The sequence below is a fragment of the Tachyglossus aculeatus genome, chromosome 22 (assembly GCF_015852505.1).
Source record: "Tachyglossus aculeatus isolate mTacAcu1 chromosome 22, mTacAcu1.pri, whole genome shotgun sequence".
NCBI classification, from domain to species: Eukaryota; Metazoa; Chordata; class Mammalia; order Monotremata; family Tachyglossidae; genus Tachyglossus; species Tachyglossus aculeatus.
Genome location: NC_052087.1, coordinates 38,419,943 through 38,440,216, shown reverse-complemented (window position 1 = coordinate 38,440,216; position 20,274 = coordinate 38,419,943). Strand labels below are relative to the sequence as shown.

At 41.3% G+C, this 20,274-nt stretch overlaps 1 protein-coding gene across 6 annotated transcripts in view; it reads left to right on the top strand.

Moving 5' to 3' along the window:
* The window catches only part of ATL3 (atlastin GTPase 3), a 35,248-nt gene that overhangs the window by 2,033 nt on the left and 12,941 nt on the right, over positions 1–20,274 (top strand). For 2 of the 6 annotated variants that reach the window (XM_038765189.1, XM_038765188.1), the window contains exons 2-8: positions 8,357–8,574; positions 8,744–8,887; positions 11,184–11,288; positions 12,029–12,079; positions 12,922–12,978; positions 13,860–13,952; positions 15,063–15,201. In XM_038765189.1, coding sequence (XP_038621117.1) covers positions 8,357–8,574; positions 8,744–8,887; positions 11,184–11,288; positions 12,029–12,079; positions 12,922–12,978; positions 13,860–13,952; positions 15,063–15,201 — 807 coding nt within the window. Of the gene's footprint in view, positions 1–6,099; positions 6,202–7,102; positions 7,221–7,476; positions 7,566–8,356; positions 8,575–8,743; positions 8,888–11,183; positions 11,289–12,028; positions 12,080–12,921; positions 12,979–13,859; positions 13,953–15,062; positions 15,202–20,274 lie in introns of those variants that run through there. The other 4 variants (XM_038765192.1, XM_038765190.1, XM_038765191.1 and 1 more) reach the window with 4 other exon arrangements.

The window sequence follows — 20,274 nt, the reverse complement described above, 5'->3', positions numbered from 1 at the left end:
GGTGGGGCCTGGCGGAATGTGGTTTTTCAGTATGGATGCTGTGGGCTTTCTGTGTGCCTGTATGCCCACTTTCTGGAAAATTTGGCATATCGGTCCATATTCTCCAGAAAAGATTGTAGAGAGGTGAAATTGTACATAGTATTCCATGTTTAAAATGTGAAAGAACCGGCGCCAGGTTATTAATCCAGATTTGAGCTACCTACTTGAAAGATTGAAACAGAAAGTAGGGGGGTTAAGAGTTGTTGAGTTTTTTATCCCCAAAAAACAATAAGGACTAAAGGTGATATAGATGCGTATGTTTTAAAATCCATGGCCCATTTGTCTTTTGAGAGGAACTTTGTGGGAAGCAGGAAATACTCTCTATTTAATGTACATTGGGTTCAAAGACTGTCATAGGTAATCTCATTTTTATTTTCAAGTTTGTGGGGTACTGATATAGTGTCGACAAATTCTGTTTCTGAAGTCCATAGCCGAAAACGTTTTGTCTCAGATTGGTTTGGCCTCCAAATTTTTATAAGGAACTGGATTCGCAATTCTTGCCCCAAAGAGGGGAAAAGGCATTGTACACTTGATTCCCAAAAAGGAGCAAAAAATGACTTTTTAATTGCCTGCTTGCCAGAATAGCTGGGTTTTGAGAAATATTTTTAGGAAGCTGTTTTTAATAAGGAAGAATAAGGTAAACACCTGCTGTGATTCTTATTCCACTTGTTTATGGTGTCGAGGATGTCACCCAGGCACATTTGCTCTTTTACCTGGAATAGGAAAAATTTTGTGTGATTATATTATCTTCGTACAGTATTGTGTTTTAGATTTCTCAGATCAAAAGACAATAAGTATAGTATTTCTTCAGCCAACTTTTAACGAATGTCATAGTTACAGACTTTTAAAGGGCATTTTTTAACAGTATGTTCATATGTGCTCCTTTGCGTAGTTGAACGAATTTTCAGTTACAGTTTTAAAATGATCAGACTCAAACATAGAGTATCTTAAGTTTCAGTGATATTTTGCTGGTGGTGATATTCTACTTGACTTTTCTAGACAAGGACCTTGAAATTTTATTGCAAAATATTTAATTTTTTTCAGTTTTCAGTTTAAATTTGTGTAGTGTACATTGTGGCAAACGTGGAAAAAAATGACATACTCTTATATAAATTGAAAAAGTTCAATAAAACATTCTTCCTGCTTTCTGAAATTCTTGGGGTAATTTATGTAAGAAATTAAAAAGGAACTTTTGTGGAAAATTCTTCATCCTTACTGTTTACAAATTAAAAAGAACTAGAGAAGCAGGCCTTATCCTGGGTTCTAGTTCTGGCTCCACCACTTCATTCATTCATTCAATCGTATTTATTGAGTGCTTACTGTGCGCAAAGCACTGTACTTAGTGCTTGTCTGCAGTGTGACCTTGGGCAAGTAACTTCACACTCCGTGTCTGTTACCTCATTTGTAAAATGGAGATTAAGATTGTGGGACAGGGACTGTATCCAACCTGATTGCCTTGTATCTACCCCAGCTCTTAGAACAGTGCCTAACACATAGTAAGCACTTAACAAGTACCATAAAAAAACTCATTTGAATAACCCAAACTGCAGAGGGTACAGCACATGATATCTTCAAACATTAACACAAGGTTAGAAAAAGGGTGATGCCATTCCATAATAATTTGTGAATTGTGAAGTTTTGAAGAATTAGAAATATGACATTCAGAAAATGTTATGGATTATAAGATTGTGTATAAATGTTTGGGTACAGCATAGGTCAATAAATTAGTTTAACAGCATAATTTTTGAATAGTGATCTTTCACTTGGTCTTGGTTTCTGAAACATAAGAGGACTAACGTGAAAGATGAACAAAAAACTAAGCCAGGGAATTGTAAATTATATATTTTCCTATGGAGTCATTTAGTCCAGAGACACGTACCCATATAAGCAAGTACTTAGGGAGGAAGAAGATTTTAAAATGGAACCGTTCCAAACCTGGCCTTAGAATTAGCTTCAGAAGCATGCAGTTGCTGAGCAGCTTTTTGTAACAGCGTATTGCGTATTGAACAATTATCAAGTTGAGAAGTTGGCAATGAAACATGCAATGAAAGTGGTGTGCCTGTTTTTCTGGGTGTGTTGCTTTTGCTTTTTAGAGAGTGGTTTGAAAGGAGAATGGAAAACTCAAATCATAGCTTTCCCCTGAGTCATGCACATTAATTACAGTAGTCTGTTTCCTTGACTTGGGCTAACTTTTAGCAATTCGCAAAATCAAAAAGTCTTAAAAATCACTTTTTAAAAAGGCTATGATTCAGCATTCAAGAAATCATGATTGCCCTCATGTTGGAGGAAGAGTTATCTCATGTTTAGCCCCTCCAAATCTTCCCCATCACTGTTTTTCATTCTGGGGCCTTTGTTTCCGAGGCATAATTTATTGATGCAATTTTCACCAATAGTACATTCCCCTTTTTGTCCCTTATTTTCATTCAGTCACTGAAGGTGGGAGTCAAAAAGATACTCAGAGACAAGAAGTGCGTAGTACAGTGCTCTGTCTCTGGGAGTCAAAAAGAAGGCCAGAGGCAGGACAAGGGTGAGAAGACAGAGGCAAGATAGAAATCAGGGTACAGCAAGGTTAGCATTAGAGGAGCGAAATGTGTAGGACAAGGCGCAAGAAGCAAGAGGCAAGAAGCGCTTAGTACAGTGGAGGCACGCAGGAAGCCCTCAATAAAAGTAATTGATTGACCTGTGCTAGAATTTCCTACTAACATGTTTAATTTTAAACTATGGCTGTAGAATTATAGTTTTAGGTGACTAGGTGAAATCTTGTGGTACTTTCTAATCCTATGGTTAAGTGAAAAATATTCTCTTTTTTGGTTTCCATGTATAAGTCTATAAAATGATAATTACTTTTCAGCTCTAGCTTTTCCCGTGGAATTAAAATTTCTGTGTTCCGTAGGTTTGATTGCATAGGCCAGCTGTGATTCCCTATCATTTTATTTTGGCCTGTCTTTAGCAACATAATAATAGATCATCTTGTGTACACATTTCTTTTCTTTTGGCTATATTTGAAATGTAGAAATAATCCATTTTTTTCCCATGTCATTCACATTTGGTTGGTCTTTTTTTTTTAGAGCTGAGAAAACTAAGTGATAATGATAGCAGTAGAAGCAAGGTGGCTTAATGTATAGAGCACAGGCCTGAGAGACAGAAGGACCTGGGTTTTAATCCTGGCTCCTCCTCATGTCTGCTGGGTGGCCTGAGGCAAGTCACTTCATTTATCTGTGCCTCAGTTACCTCATCTGTAAAATGGAGACAAGAGTATGAGCCCCATGTGGGATAAGGATGTGTCCAACTTGGTTAACTTGTATCTATCCCAGTGCTTGGAGTAATGTTTGGCACATCAGAAGCACTTAACAAGTACCCTAATTATTATTAATTATTATTATTAGATTGCTGGATATGCATATAATGTATCCTCTTCATATGTCCTGGTACCTCCGTATCTAAAACAAAAATACTGCTATGGTATTATAATAGGCTTCCACTTTGCTCTGCTGGCATATTCTTAGCCCTGTTTTGTAGTTGGCAATTACATTTCAAAACTGAGGAAGAAAATCATATTGAATTTAATGTTTGTGGAGGTAAAGTAGTAAATAGTTCTCTATTACTGCTAGGATTGATAATAGTAATAATAATGATGATGGCATTAAGTGCTTACTATGTGCAAAGCACTGTTCTAAGTGCTGGATTAGGTTCTTGATAAACCTCATGCTAAAGGAAAACTTATAATATGCCTTGACCCACACTGTGTGTATTTAGTCACTACATTACATTAATAATAATAATGGTATTTGTTAAGCGCTTACTATGTGCAAAGCACTGTTCTAAGCACTGGGGGGGATACAAGGTGATCAGGTTGTCCCACGTGGGGCTCACAATCTTAATCCCCATTTTACAGATGAGGTAACTGAAGCACAGATAAATTAAGTGATTTGCCCAAAGTCACACAGCTGACAACTGGCGGAGCCGGGATTTGAACCCATGAACTCTGACTCCAAAGCCCGTGCTCTTTCCGCTGAGCCACGCTGCTTCTCTATTCTATCCAGTAAGATGTGCACTGTTGGAAGAACTTTCTCTAATTCCCCAACCCTGTTTTATTCATTTATTCAATCATATTTATTAAGTGTTTATTGTCCAGAGCACTGTACTAAGTACGTGGGAAAGTACAATACAACAATAAAGAGTGACAATCCTTGCCCATAATGAATTCACAGTCTAATGTGTAGTAAAAACATGCATTATGGGAGAATTGATACCTTAAAATATGTATTTCTGGAATTTTGGCATTTATTAAGTGTTTACTATGTGCTAAGTACAAAATAATTAGATCAGACATAGACCCTGGCACACGCAGGGCTCACAATCTGATTCCCATTTTACAGATGAGGAAGTTGATGATAATAATAATGATAACAATAATTTTAGTATTTGTTAAGCTCTCACTGTGAGCCAGGTACTGTACTAAGTGCTGGGGTGGATACAGGCAACTCAAGTTGGACACATTCTCTGTCCCACTTGGGACTCACAATCTTAATCCCCATTTTGCAGATAAGGTAACAGAGGCCCAGAGAAGTGAAGTGACTTGCCCAAGGTTATGCAGCAGACAAGTGGTGGAGCTGGGATAAGAGCCCGTGACCACCTCCCAGGCCTGTGCTCTAACCACTACACCATGCTGCTTCCCCGAGTTGAGGCTTGTGGAGGATGTTACCTGCCCAAGGTCAAACAGCAGGCCAGTAACAGTGCTGAGTAGTTCTATGCTCTTTTCTCTAGTCTTTGCTTACTTCCAGTGTGTCAAGCTCTATGCTTTTTTCCTGAGGTTACGGGCCTGAATGATGTCCTGCTCCAGCCTCCATTTTCCTTCCTCCCTCATCCCATGTACCCTGGATGGAGCCTGCCATCAACTAGCCCGCTGTTAGTTGGTTGGGTAGGGACCGTCTCTATATGTGGCCAACTTGTACTTCCCAAGCGCGTAGTACAGTGCTCTGCACACAGTAAGTGCTCAGTAAATGCGATTGATTGAATGAGTAAATGAATGAACTAGAGCAGGGGCATGGGGAGCCTCCCTATATAACTCTGGGTCAGGGGAGGCTGCTAACCATTGTTTAGGGCTAAGACCTGGCTTCTACATGTGTTGACGTGAAGGCTTTTACTCATGGTTGGGGAAGCTGGTTTCACTTGTTAATCTGATTTCACACAGGAACTTAATGGCTCTAGTCTCACATCATCATAAATGCTATTTTTGAGGGCTTACTGAGAGTAAAACAGTGAGCACAAGGGTGTGTATAGCAGGAGCAAGACTTATAATAATAACAATAATGATGGTATTTGTTAAGCACTTACTATGTGCCAAGCACTGTTCTGAGTGCTGGGGTAGATACAGGGTAATCGGGTTGTCCCACATGGGGCTCACAGTTTTAATCCCCATTTTACAGATGAGGGAACTGAGGCACAGAGAAGTGAAGTGACTTGCCCAAAGTCACACAGCAGACTGGTGGCAGTGGTGGGATTAGAACCCACGACCTCTGACTCCCAAGCCTGTACTCTTTCCACTAAACCACATATCAATCAATCATATTTATTGAGCACTTACTAAGTACTTATTGTACTAAGCTCTTGGGAGAGTACAGTACAACAGAATTAACAGACACATTCCCTGCCCATACTTGGTAATCACTCCATCCTCAGCCCCACATCACTTAAATATTTATCTGTAATTTATTTACTTATATCAATGTCTGTCTTCCCCTCTAGACTATAAGCTCCTTGTGGCTGGGGAATGTTTCGACCAAATTTTGCACGTGCTCTCCCAAACACTTAGCGCCGTGCTCTCAATAAATGCCATTGGATGAATTTGATCCCCTCCCTCTAAGCATTTACAGTCTGAGACTCATCTCAGTTGCTGGCTATTTCAAGGCTAGGCTGGTGTGTATTTTAAACTTCTTCGTCACCAATAGTTTCATCGTACTTATTTTGATGAGTAGCAAAGGCAGTAGAGATTAACAAATAGAAGTCAAGCAACTACACTTTCTGTTTTCTCAGGTTAGTTATACCCCCTTTTTTCAGGAGAAGAGGTGCAGTCCTTGGACTAGTCTGGACCTGTCCTATTGCATGATAATCTTGGCAGAAGGTGAAAGAAAGTGAAGGTCATCCAGATTTCTTTGTCAGGTATTCTTGAGAAAGAACATGTGTTTTCAGTATGTCATGCTTTGGTGAATACCTCTTTTAAAAGCTAATTGCTTCTCTTTTGAAGGTATTTCTGGATCATTATTTGTAGTTTGGTATTTCTTAGGGCCTCTGTCATGGTCAGAGTAAGGTTCAGTGCTGGCATTAGAATGCAGATCGTTTTGTCTCATCTTAGTCATGTAATTAGACCACACCCATGTGTATCCTTATGAATTTGTACCAATGCAGGTATTTATAGCTTCCACCCTGCGTGTGCTCTCCCCCCTGCCCAAATATGTATGTAGCTGCATTCTCTACAGAACTATGGAAAACAATTGTCTCTGTAAAGATGACCCTCATGCCAGATTCCCTTTAAGGGCACTTTAACCATCAGTACACTTACAGAAGAGCCAGATGATTATTTGGTAAACTTGGACAGGATATTCAGGATTTCTTTGTCTAAATTCATAATTGGCTCATATATATTGGAGATTTCAGGGAAGCTTGAAATCTACACATTCTTTCCTAACCCTCCATCACTGAGGAGGTAGAATTAGTCCAGGTGCCCGTAATTGCCATTTTCAGAAACTTTTTGCCGCTGGAGCCTGCATTTTAGCTGTCAGACAGTTTCCTTCTCTACTGTATTCTTATCATTGTTGCTAGGAAACAGAGAACCATGCTAGCTCAAGGACTACAAAGACTTTACCTGTCAGGTGCCTTTTTGGTATTAGACACAAAGTTGCAAGCCCAGTACCAAACACTCCCTCATGTACATTCTTGGGTGTTATAGAGCAGACAGAAGGAGAGAGTAGAGGCTTCCAGGGAAAGCATCATCACCTGCACCATTCTGACTTCACAATTTTCCTTTGACCAAGTTGCTTTTGGCAGGAGCATGTAGGCACAGAACCTTCTGGTCATGATTCAACTGCCCTGGGCTTTCACGCTACATTTGCAACCTCTGTCATCACTTTTGGGTTTTTTGCCATTGTTTTCTTCACCCACCCCTCCACCTTAGAGAGACAGTAAGTATCTGGAACAGCAGCGTGGGAACAAATAGCGTAAAGGAGTGATAGCCTCAAAACTAGTATGAATCCTTCCCATTTTGTCTCCAGATTGACTGATGTTGGCGGGCTATAATAGTATCTACAGCTGCCTGGACTTTTGCATGAAATACTAATTGTGAACTTAAGTACACAGAGAGGAATCTGTAAAATAATCCAGTGAAAGCTTCAGAAAATGTAATGTTGACATGATATACTTTTTTCTTTTTATTTGCAGTGATTCTCTTAACCAGCTATCTGCGTCAGTGTCAGGATTCTAAGATAAATTAAGGAGCAAGATAAGTCAAGTTTTGATTAATGTAATAGGTAATGTAGTAGCTGTAGTAGGACAATTATTTCTCTTCATTTCCCGCAATGGAGGTAAAGCGAGTTGGAGTTTTGATAGTGAAACAGTAGAGATATTCATTTGCAGACCAATAAAATAAAATTAAGAGCAAACTTGGATGAGGGATGTGTGCTTTCGATAGGAGGTTGAGCCAACTGAGCTCTTGATGAGTTAAAAAATCTGCAGTCTAACTTCCCTTCAGCTCTGTGAATAAGGAGTAAAAGAACATAGCTTTTCATTTAGTCTGGATCCATTTATGTCTTTGGTAGAAGGGAGTAAAGATGGGAGTCCTACCCTAGTAACTACAAAAGTGTTATTGAGACTGGGCTATTAATATTCCTTGCATATCCATTACAGGACAAGGTTTAGCCTACTTTTCTATGACGGGCAGGGTCTCGCGCAGTTTTAGGGTCTTATTCTTGCCTGGTGTTTGTAGATAGAAAGGAAAGGCTGTACTCTGGTGGAAACGTTTTGTTGTTGTATCATTTGGGAAATTAACAATTCCCCTTACTTGAGGGTCCAGGTCTGTGAAACTGATTGTCTCGACAGCACTAGCACAGGGGCTTTCCTTTGAGCTGTTTGTCGTACCTAGCCTAGCGTGAACCTCCAGACGTGCAAAACCGTGCTTTTTAAATGCCTTGAAGTAGGAGATGATGATTTTTCCCCCTTTATGTTTTTATACTTCTCTGGGCTCACCGGATTCTGAATATTGCTGTGCTAAATCCTGATAGAAAGCTGTTGATTATTGACTGTTCTTTATTCGTGAATGCAGGTAGTGATGACATGGGGCGCAGAAGTCCTGGCCCTGTGCAGATTGTCTTGGTTCACAAAGACCAGCATTCCTTTGAACTAGATGCCTCAGCCCTGGGCAGTGTCCTCCTTCAGGACCACATCAGAGATCTCGATGTTGTGGTGGTATCAGTGGCTGGAGCGTTCCGAAAAGGCAAATCCTTCCTGTTGGATTTTCTGCTGAGATACATGTACTTCCAGGTGAGTATTTAAGGAACCACAAGTTCTTTAAACTATAAACCCCTGTAAAAAATTGAAGCCTTCTTGTTCCCAGAACAAGACAGTTATTCATGGTACCTACCAAGGATAAGTTATGCCTTAAGTTGACTATTTAAGAAAAGTTCTTGAACTGTTTCATTTCTCCTTGTAGAAGGAAGGTGGCCGTTCAAATTGGTTGGGGGAATTAGATGAACCGTTAAAAGGATTTTCATGGCGTGGTGGCTCTGACCCTGAAACTACAGGAATTCAGATCTGGAGTGAAGTCTTCACTGTGGAGAAATCTGATGGGAAAAAGGTAAAAAAATAAATGCCAGTTGAAATAAATTCTACCAGAATCTTGACCTCTTGAATTTACTATGTGTGTGTGGTTTCCATTGTGTTTCCATTGTTAATTTGCCACAAAGTTTGGTGTTATTTTATGAAGGAAATTGAATACTGTCCAATATGAGCATAAGAATAATAGTAATTGTGTTATATGTTAAGCACTTACCACGCAGCAAGTATTATACTGAGTGCTGGGGTAATCAGATAATCAGGTTAGACTGAGACTGTATTCCACATGGGACTCGCAGTTTAAGTAGGAGGCAGAACAGGCACTGATTCCTCATTTTACAGATGAGGAAACTGAGGCAGAGAGAAGTTAAGTAACTTGCTCAAAAGTCACATAACTGGCAGAGTGGCAGTCAGAATTAGAACCCAGGTCCTCTGCCAATCCTAGGGCCAGGCAATTTCCACTAGGCCAAACTACTGCCTGTAACTTTCCTCTTTCTGTAAGTTTAATGTCTGTCTCTCACTGTAGACTGTAAGCTCCTTGTGGGCAGGGATTGTGCCTACCAACTCTGTTGTACAAACACTTTATACAGTGCTTCTGTGCTCAGTAAATAACCACCTGAGATACTAGTTAATCAGTAGAAAGGCTCAACTTTGTTTTTAAAAGTTATTTTAGCCAATTCTAATATTTTCTTTTTTTAAAGTTATTTTAGCCAATTCTAATATTTTCTTTTTACTTTCTGCTATACAGTCTCTAAGATTAGGAAGAGAGAAGTCTTGTTGATGGATTTGTTTTGCTTAGTAAAAAAATCATGGGGAGGTTGCTACATCATTCCCTCCTCAAAACGCCAGGACAGTGTCAGTAATAAAAAGGAAAAAGAAAAGCTATTGTCTACTATTTTAATTTAAAGTCACCTCAAATTCATTTTGGTTTTTGCCTGAATAAAACCCAATTAAAAATGAATTTCTTTGGTAAAGTACTGTGCTTTTCTTTTTAATTTGTTTTCATTTTCCATTTAGAATGTTGTAAGGCGTGGATATAAAGTATGAATTCCAAACTGAGCAAATCAATCATTCCTTAGGAATTTTTTTGTCGACAGAGAAGCAGTGAGGTGTAGTTGAACAAGCGTGGGCTGGGAATCAGGAGATAGGGGTTCCAGTCTCAGCTCTGTCATTGGCCTGCTCTGTGACCTCAGGGAAATCACTTAACCTATCTGGATTCCAGTTTCCTCATTTTAAAGTATATGCTCTCCCCAACTCTGAGACTGTTAGTTTTGGGTGGGACAGGTACTGTGTCCAATCAGTTGTCCTGCATTTCCTCCATCACTTAGCCCCGGGCTTCCATCCCTAAACTCACTATGGGCAGGGAATGTGTCTACCAACTCTTTTGTAGTTTCCCAAGCTCTTAGAACAATGCCCTGCATACAGTAAGCACTCAGTAAATTCAATTGATTGATAGTAAGCACTTAATAAATTTCATAACTACTATTCAGAAATGACCGAGGAATTCTGTACAAACTTTGTAATTTTCTTATTTAAAATTACGTCGCTCAGTTAACGGTTCTGATTGAGCTTACAGGACTAAGCTGTTCGGAAAGATGTAGTTTCTGCCCACAAGGAGCTTACAATCTTACAGGGGAAAAAACATTTTTAAAAATTATGACCAGCAAAATACTTAGAATATGGTAAATGTAATTGACGATATGGGTAAATCTCCTGACATTTTTCTGGAAGAGAAAACTAATCACTAGGAAGAGTCTGAGACTTTGTGCTGTGTAGGATAGTTCAGCGAATTAAATAGATTATGAGGATACGTTTTTTATTTTTTTTCAGTATTCCTCCAAAAAGGGGTGATTTTAAAAAAATAGGAGCAATCAAAGCCTTCATCCATCAATTAGAGAACCTAGAAATTTAGAAAGATCAATTAATCAGTGGTATTTATTGATTGCTTATGTGCAGAACACTGTACTGAGCATTTGGGAGAGTAAATACAACAGAGTTAGACACATTACCTGCCCACAAGGAATTTGTGTTCTGGAGGGAAAGATCAATATAGTCTGGCCAGTGAGTCCCGGAAATTTGCTGATTCAAATATTTAATCAGCCTCCTCTCCCTGTGGAAAGAATACAGACTTAAAGTGAATAAAATCAACTTATTCCGCTGAAATTGTTACTCACCAAAGATGTTATTTTTGAAAGCATTCTTAAAGGTTTAGGATGCAAAGAATTGTATTTTAAGGTAATCACATTCACCTTCTGAATGTAAATACCTTTATTCATTTTCTTTACTTTTGTACCATGTTTACATTATTTCTTGTTCAGGTTGCAGTTGTCTTGATGGACACCCAGGGTGCATTTGACAGCCAGTCAACTGTGAAAGATTGTGCCACCATCTTTGCTCTTAGCACTATGACCAGCTCTGTCCAGGTAACTCTTCTCTGATTTCTAAGACATGCAGTAGTCTTCAGGAAGCAGAGAAAGAGAGACCCTCTAGTTTCTAAATTAATCTTTTATTTAGCAGTGAGGCTATGAAACTCTTTCAATAATGTACAATAAGCTCCTGCAGATTTGAAGAGCCAAATTTGAATGAATTATGTAGCTAATTGTCACTTGCATGAAAGATCAGAATAATTGGCTAGGAAAGGGAATGTCAGAGGTTTTTAATCCAGGGGCACAAAAACCACCTGGAATACTTGAAAGTATTGTGGAGGGTGATTGAATTGATTTTTTTTTTAAAGATGAGTAAAGGTTTAGCTTGTCCAATGTCTATTTTCAAGGCAATCTGCTTTGTCCTTCTGAATTAGAACACCTTCAGTTTCTTCTTTTTTGCACCATATTTACATTTGTTTCTACAGCAGCACCTCTCCGTGCTGAACTGTCTCTAGCTAGGCTGTTTATGATTTCATCATCATCATCATCATCATCAATCGTATTTATTGAGTGCTTACTGTGTGCAGAGCACTGTACTAAGCGCTTGGGAAGTACAAATTGGCAACAGAGACAGTCCCTGCCCAACAGTGGGCTTACAGTCTAAAAGGGGGAGATTTCAGACTATTGTGCACCAGTCAGTATAAGATGCTGTACTTGGATGACTCGGGCTAATTTTGAGATTTGTTTGTCTTGAAGTCACGATTGTGTTAATTATGGAAACTCTCTTTTTGTCACAGATCTATAATTTATCTCAGAATATCCAGGAGGATGATCTGCAGCAGTTGCAGGTAAAAAAAGGTTTTTAAAACTTCCATTTTAGAGAGCACCATCCAAAGAAAGACTTAGATCCTTGGGTATTTAGTAGAGGGTGAAAGGATTATTGATACCATAAATCCCTGTAGTGACTCTGTATTGTGACCAAGTTGTAGTGATGGAATACATATTTTTTTCATTAATTTTAAGTATTGATTTCTTAATCGGCTATTGTAGCAGTTCAGCTGATAATGAGGGGAAAGTCTGTGACTTAGACTTGTCATTCGTGGACCTCATTAATGAATAAACAAACCTCCTTGTGAAGGGCAAGGTTTACTCCCTACCTCTCATGCAGGGAAGGTAGTTGTAGCCGGAGGAATACAGGATTGAGTTTAATACAGTGCAGGAGCATGAAAGTTATGTTGAGATCACGGAAGAAATGTGCTTTCTGGAGAGTCATGATGGGCTATTTAAGTGGACCCCAGGGTACAACATAGAAAAGTGGATGGGGGGTCATTGTATTATCTGGTCAAATTCTGCTAGGAAGGTTAAATGCTTTGCTTTTGTGGCAGTAATAGGCAGATAAAGCTTCAGTAAGAGGTTATAATAGGAGACCATCTTTGATAAAACTAAAACGTCCTTTCTAAAGGGTGGTGCTTTTGCCTAAATATTGCAAATTTGAAGAACTTGCCGAGGCTAGAGGTGCAATGGCTTCTTGTCCCTAAAGAATATATATTACTGGGTAGGGTATTCTAATTTCCTTTTGAAGACTGAGAATAATTCTTAAACAGTGTTTACAGTATTATGTAAATGATAAGTATCAGAAATAATCAAGGTAATTTTGGCCTAATATTGATATCTCTCTCATTTTTTAAAGCTATTCACAGAATATGGGCGGCTGGCTATGGATCAGATATTTCAAAAGCCTTTTCAGGTATTCTGCTACTACTAATAATGATGATGGAACTCATTAAGCAGTTATTATATGCCGTGCATTGAAGTAGTCACAGAGGTAGATTCAAGGTTTGACATATCCCTGTCCCACATAGAGCTCTCTAGTAGGGAGTAGGATTTAATCCCCATATTACAGATGAAGAAGCAGAAGCACAGAGAAGTGAAGTGACTTGCTCAAGTTCACACAGCGGACAGATGGTGGAGCCGGGATTAGAACCAGGTCCTCTGACTGTCAGACCTGTGCTCTACTTCCCTTAGATTTCCCTAGGATCTAATTTCAAATTTTTTGCTTTAGCTAGTCTTCTCATGTTAATGGAAGATTTGAGAATGAATGGGCTTAGAAGCCTCTTTTCTGGCTCATTCTGTTGTTACAATGTTTGAGGTCAGAGATAATTTTGTTTGTGAGACTATTAGAGAAGGCAGAAATGGTCCTAATTTCACTGCACCCCCTGACGTGAGTTGCTTTTATGATGAGAGAGTAATATGGATTTGTATTCCTCTCCCTAGCCCTTTTTTCCCCCTGATTGTTTCATACTTGCCTTTAGGGCAAATCTTCGTTTTACTTTGTCTCATCAGTCTTTTGCCTGTTCTTATTTAACTTATCTGTGGGAACAGCAGCAACTATTGGAATTTAATGACTACACAATTGCTCATGCATGTTTTTCACAGCAGAAGAGAGAATCATATGCTACCAAGAATGATGACTATTTCTGTAGCCTGCATTAGACTAGGTAAAGTGCTCTAGTAGATGTTTTTCTTGTGCAGTAAAGGGCATCTCTCTATTTAGAAAAGATGTCTTTTAAACACTCTCTTGAACAATAAGTTGTCTACAGTGATCCAAAATTTTCTCTCTCTTAATAGACACTGATGTTTTTGGTGAGAGACTGGAGTTTTCCCTATGAGTACAGCTATGGACTGGAGGGAGGCATGGCATTTCTGGAGAAACGTTTGCAGGTAGCTTTTAAGAAATATTTGGTATCACCTTGGATATTAAAGGGCTTGACATGCTTTCCGTCCCTTTTATTGAAATATTTTTTAAAGAATGACTTTGGATGTGTTGGCAGATAAAAAAATTCAGTCCAAAGAAAATAAAAGCATATATACCCAAGTTAAAAACACTGGGATGTGGCTATTGAACAACATTATTGTGAGACTACTGGTTATTTAGTAGCACACAGTTGAAGAGCTTACTTTTATTGAGTTCTTATTGTGTGCAGAGCACTGTACTAAGCACTTAGGAGAGCACAGTAGGGTCAGCAGGCCGATCCCTGCCCTTGAGGAGCTTACCTGTCCATACACCTTCCTGGAGCTGGACGTGTACTGAACCAGGGGGTGGCTTGAGAAGCGGGTGATGGAGACAGACTCAGGACTGTGGAAGCAAAGCAGTTGCCTTTTGGGACTTCCCGCTTCTCACCACTCAGTAAGCGTGGATCTGGCCTATCCTGAAGCCTTGAATGTGTATACCTCAAGGGTGAGGAGGTGGTAGAAAGGGCTATCAGGCCCCTCCCACCTTGTGCTTCGAAAGAAAGGCTCTCACTCCCTTATTTAATGTGTAGTCTCTTATAGCTTTGACATGGAAATGGTGAGCATTTTGATTTTTCCATTTTCCTTCATGTATGGTTTTATCCAGGCATTTTTCTGGGGTTTTTTTGGCAATAGGAATAAAGTCAACGTGGTTTGTCATCCAGAGCCAATGAACACATCATAGAAGTATGTCGGCAAGTGCTAACTTGTTTAACCGCTCATTATGACCTCATGCCTTCTCTCGTTCTGCCTGGAGATTAGGCAGGACCTTTCTTTGGCAATATGTTGGACTCATTTTATGTTAGTGTAAGAGCCACTGTTTAGAGAGGCAAAGTCCTGTCCATTCCCTTTGTTCTGAATGTTCTGCTTGGGCAAAAATCCAACACACAGTGACGAACGATGATTACATGTGATGAGGACTTGCTTAGTGTGTCCTGAGGAAAATCTTCCCTCTGCACAGTAGAGATTCAGTAAGATCATCACATTGTTTAGCTCTCACTGAGAGCTTGGAGGTGAGTTATGGGTTGTTTGTCTCGGCAGATGAAGGAACATCAACATGAAGAAATTCAGAACGTCCGCAAGCACATTCACTCTTGTTTCAGCAGCGTCAACTGTTTTCTGTTACCACATCCGGGGTTGCAGGTGGCCACCAGTCCTGATTTTGATGGAAAACTGAAAGGTATGGTGCAGTGATTCCCGTTAAAGTCATTTATTTAATCCAAACCTGAAACGGTGTTTTCGAGTTGCTATCAGAATATATCAGTGAGGCATCCAGCGGATTACTTTTTTAGAGGTCAAGTGTAATCTACTTGAAAGAGCAATAGTTTGGGAGTAAGGGAATGTGAGTTCCAGTTCTAGCTAAATTACCACCTCATGGTAGTGCCTTTGGACAAGCCCCCTGGTTGCCTCAATTTTACTTTTTGTAAATTGGGGATAATAATTGCTTGCTTCTGATCTGTCTGGTAGGGATCTTGTGATATACCAGCTCACATCTAAAAAAAAAAATCTGTGAAGATAAATGAGGTATTTGCCGAAAGGTATTATGCAAATCACAGTGGCCTTGTGATTTTTCTATTTTTAGTCTTTCAGTGAGTTGAGTGACACGACGCCATGTCATGGCTTGAAAAGATGACACTGGTTAGTGGGCAATGCAGAGGATTCATTTGGGATCCTGAGGATCTGGTATCCTGGTTTTGTGTGTTCTTGCTTTGTGGGCTTCAGTGAATCTCATCATTATTGTGGTTCATCTATAAAACTGAACATTTTGGGCAAATAAATAAAAAAAGATGTTTTCTCATCTACCTCAGTGGAAGTGAAGGGAGATAGTGTAAAGACCTGCATTCAAACTGGGCTCATGTCACAAATGAAAGGGAGTTTGACAGCTCCACCTTTGTCCTCTTTTGAGGACAATAGAACTCTTTTCACCTAGTTGGCACTTAGAGTGCCCCAGGGCTTGTGATTCCATCACTCAGAGTCAAGGTCTGTTGGCCCCAGCGTTGTCAACTCCATGGACTTGGGAGGTGATGCCATTAGCATAGACTCTAAGGCTCTTTGGGCAAGGAAGCCACAGCTAACTCTCCCCATCTCTTGGAGTTTCCATGGGTCTGGAGTGGATTCAGGATGGCAGCTCCAGTTTTGCCCTCTTTCCGAGGCCTCAGAGCACTTCCCAGGGTTGGCCTGAGGTGAGTTGGGCACCTGACTCTTTCCTACAGGGCTTTAAAGGTTAACAGAGCCTCCAGCCCATTGCCTGAGTCTGGTAAGGGCAGGAGGAACTGGGCTGAAGAACCATCCCTCTTTCTGAGGGATGTTCTGGGGCAAGTTGGGCTCTGAAGGGGCTGTGGTGACGGATGTCTGGGGCTGGTTTGCACAACTGCTGTTCCAGGTTCTGCAAAAGTAGAACCGCTGAACTGAAGAGCATTGGCCCCATCTGTCTTGGGCAAGAGCCATAGTCGTTACCATTTTTACTAGTGGCACAGTGCTGGTGGTGGTGGTAGATAGTGGAGTTGGCATGACAGTGGACAATAAGTAGCCTTTTTCCTTCCTCTTGCTTCCCATCCTCTTTTCCTTCCTCTCTTTCGCGTGGCTCAATGGAAAGAGCACAGGCTTGGGAGTCAGAGCTCATGGGTTCAAATCCCGGCTCTGCCAATTGTCAGCTGTGTGACCTTGGGCAAGCCACTTAACTTCTCTGTGCCTCAGTTGCCTCATCTGTAAAATGGGGATTAAGACTGTGAGCCCCCTGTGGGCCTACCTGATCACCTTGTATCCTCCCCAGTGCTTAGAACAGTGCTTTGCACATAGTGATGCTTACAAATGCCATTATTGTTATTATTATTATTATTATCTACCTTCCTCTCCCCACTACTTTATTTTCCTTCTCCAGTGCTTCAAGCAATAGCATTTATTGAGTACCTACTGTTTGCAGAGCACCTAACTATACTTTTGAATAAAGAAGACGTGATGCCTGTCTTCAAGGAGTTTTCAGTTTAGTGCAGGAGACAGAAACAAAATAGTTTTACAGAAATGGAGATGGGTAAATGGTCAGCAGTAGAATGTCAGAAGTGCCATGGGTAGGTGTGTGAGGGCCAGAGTGTGTAACTGGCACAGAGGGGCTGAGTTAATAGTTGGGAGGATAGGATCGGGGGAGAAAAAATAATAATCATGGAAGGTCTTCTGGAGGAGAAGTTACTTCAGAAAGGCTTTGAAGTTGGGGAATGCTTTGTTCTGGCATATTTGAAGCAGGAGGGAGTTCCAGGCAGAGGGAAAGACATGTTCAAGGGTTGGGAAGTATGAGAGACGAGAATAAGGCACAGAAAGCAGGTTAGCTTAAGAGGAATGAAGTGTGCAGGCTGGGCTATAGTGGGAGAAGAGAAGTAAAAGGAGGAGAGGCTGAGGGAGTGCTTTGGCAAGGGATGGGTTATTGAAGGTTGTTGAGAAGTGGAGACACCTGGGCGGAAAGACACTGCAGAAAAAACATCTGCTCAGTAAAGTGATCCATGGACTGGAGGAGGGAGAAACCAGATGCAGGGAGGCTAGTGAGAGGGTTGATGTATAAATCAAGGTAACATATGACAAGTGGCTGAACCAGGGTGGTTGGGGCCAATCTGTGAAAGGTTGTGGTGGAAAAACTGATAGGAGTTAGTCGACCAACTTAATCTTCTGAGGGTTGAAATAGGAGTCAAGGAGAAGCAGCACGCCTTATTGGATAGAACATGGGCCTGGGACTCAGAAGGACCTGGGTTCTAATCCCACCTCCGCCACGGGTCTGCTGTGTGACTTTGAAGTCACTTAACTTCTCTGTGCCTGTTACATTATCTGTAAAAATCCTATTTGGGATTGTGGCCACCCTGATTATTTTTTATCTACCCAAGTGCCTAGTAAGGTGCCTGGCACCTACTAAATGCTTAACAAATACTGCAGTTATTACCAAGGATGATACCAAGGTTGTGTGCTGCAGAATCATGGAGGGTGATGGTGTGGTCAACTGTGGTGAGAATGTTTGGTGGAAGAGAGAATTTGGGAGGGAAGATGAGTTCAGTTTGTGACATCCTTGTGGTGGTGTCCGATTTAACCATTCTTTCCCTCTTAATTATCATCTTCTTTTCCCTCCCTTCTTCCCCTTCTCCTTTCCCCTGTGCCTTGAAAACTTTTCCCTTTTCTTCCTCATGCTCAAAATAAACAGTTGGGCCTCCGAGTGATATGGATTTTGCTCATTTAACCAAGCACTGTCATTTCAACTTCTCACCCCATCATAAAATTAATTAATTCAAAAGTATTTATTGTGGGTTTACTCTGCACAGCACCAGGGGAAAAGTACAAACCTGATAATTCAGACATGATCCCTGGCCCACAGGGGTTCACAGTCTAAGAAAAGTGGAGGAGGGAGGAAACTGCTTATGGACATAGGTCATAAGATTAAAACAATAAATGCAGCAAACAAGTTAAGGAACTAAGGAGTACAATGAGAGTGCCAGAAAATTGCCATCAAGGAGTAGATTTTACTGCTCAGACACTATCATCCAAAGTCCAATAGTCATAATAGCTACAGGTACCCAATCTATCAATCAGTGGTATTTGTTGAGTATTTTTTGGGTGCAGAACACTGTACCAAGCCCTTGGGAGAGTACAGTACCACAGAGTTGGTAAATGTATTCCCTGCCCACAAGGAGCTTCCAGTGTTGAGGGGAATTCTAAAGGTTATTGTGGACATGCTGCCATTTTGACTTGTGCCCTGATGGCGTGGTTGGGTGGGGGTGGGGGTGGTGGTGGTAAGGTAGGCAGAGGGTAGTGTCACTTCCAGTCAGCAGGAATGGAGGATTTATTTTTTCACAGATAGATTTGGGTAAAAATTGTTTCCTAATATAGTCAGAAAAATATATAGCCTTTGGTGTCCCAGTATTTTAATGTATTCAGGGGCGTGGGAAATGGGGGGAGGGGTGTGTGTGTCTGTATGTCCTTCTACCCCCCACTTCTTCTCTCTTCCTCTCTTCTACCTCCTTTCTTTCCCCCTTCTCTCTCCCCCATCTCCTTCTTTCTCTCTTCCCCCCTCCTTTCTGTCTCTCCCTTCTCTCCCCCTCCTTCCTTCTCTTTCTCTCCCCACTCCTTCTTTCTCTCCCCCTCCATCCTTCTCTTCTCTCCCCCTCTCTCCTTCTCTTTCTCTCCCCCTCTCCTTCTCTTTCTGTCCCCCCTCTCTCCTTCTCTTTCCCCCCTCCTTCTCTTTCTCTCCCTCTCTCCTTCTCTTTCTCTCCCCCCTCTCCTTCTTTCTCTCCCTCCTTCCTTCTCTCCCCCCTCTCCTTCTTTCTCTCCCCCTCTCTCTTTCTCTTTCTCTCCCCCTCTCTCCTTCTCTCTCCCTCTCTCCTTCTCTCCCCCTTTCCTTCTCTTTCTCTCCCCCTTTCCTTCTCTTTCTCTCCCCCTCTCCTTTCTCTCCCCTCCATCCTTCTCTTCTCTCCCCCTCCCTCCTTTTCTTTCTCTCCCCCTCTCTCCTTCTTTCTCTCCCCCTCTCTCTTTCTCTTTCTCTCCCCCTCTCTCCTTCTCTTTCTCTCCCCCTCTCTCCTTCTCTCCCCCTCTCTCCTTCTCTTTCTCTCCCCCTCTTTCCTTCTCTCCCCCTTTCCTTCTCTTTCTCTCCCCCTCTCTCCTTCTCTTTCTCTCCCCCTCTCCTCCTTCTCTCCCCCTCCTTCTCTCCCCCTCTCCTTCTCTTTCTCTCCTCCCTCCCCTCTCCCCCTCTTTCTCTTTCTTTCTCTCCTCTTCTCTCTCCCCCTCCTTCTCTCTCTCCCCTCCTTCTCTCTCCCCCCTCCTTCTCTCTCTCCCCCCTCTCTCCCCCCTCCTTCTCTCTCTCTCCCCCATTCTTCTCTCTCTCTCTCCCTCCCTCCTTCCCCTCCTATTTGACACTCTCTCCACTAGAAGGAAAAAGACTGCCTATGGAAGTCAGGTATGGAGGGAGACTAGAAGAAGGTGGGTGAAGAAGGAGCTGTACAGAGCTGGAGCCAAGCTGCTGCAGGCCTATTCCCTCTCCCTCATAAGGCCTGGAAATCAGAAGGACCTGAATTCTAATCTCAGCTCTGCCACTTGTTTCCTGTGACCTCGTGCAAGTCATCCTTATGCCTCAGTTACCTCATTTGTAAAATGGGGATTAAGAAAGGGAGCATCATGTGGGACATAGACCGTGACCAACCTGATTAACTTGTATCTACCCCAGCATTCATTCATTCAATCAATCGTATTTATTAAGCACTTACTGTGTGCAGAGCACTGTACT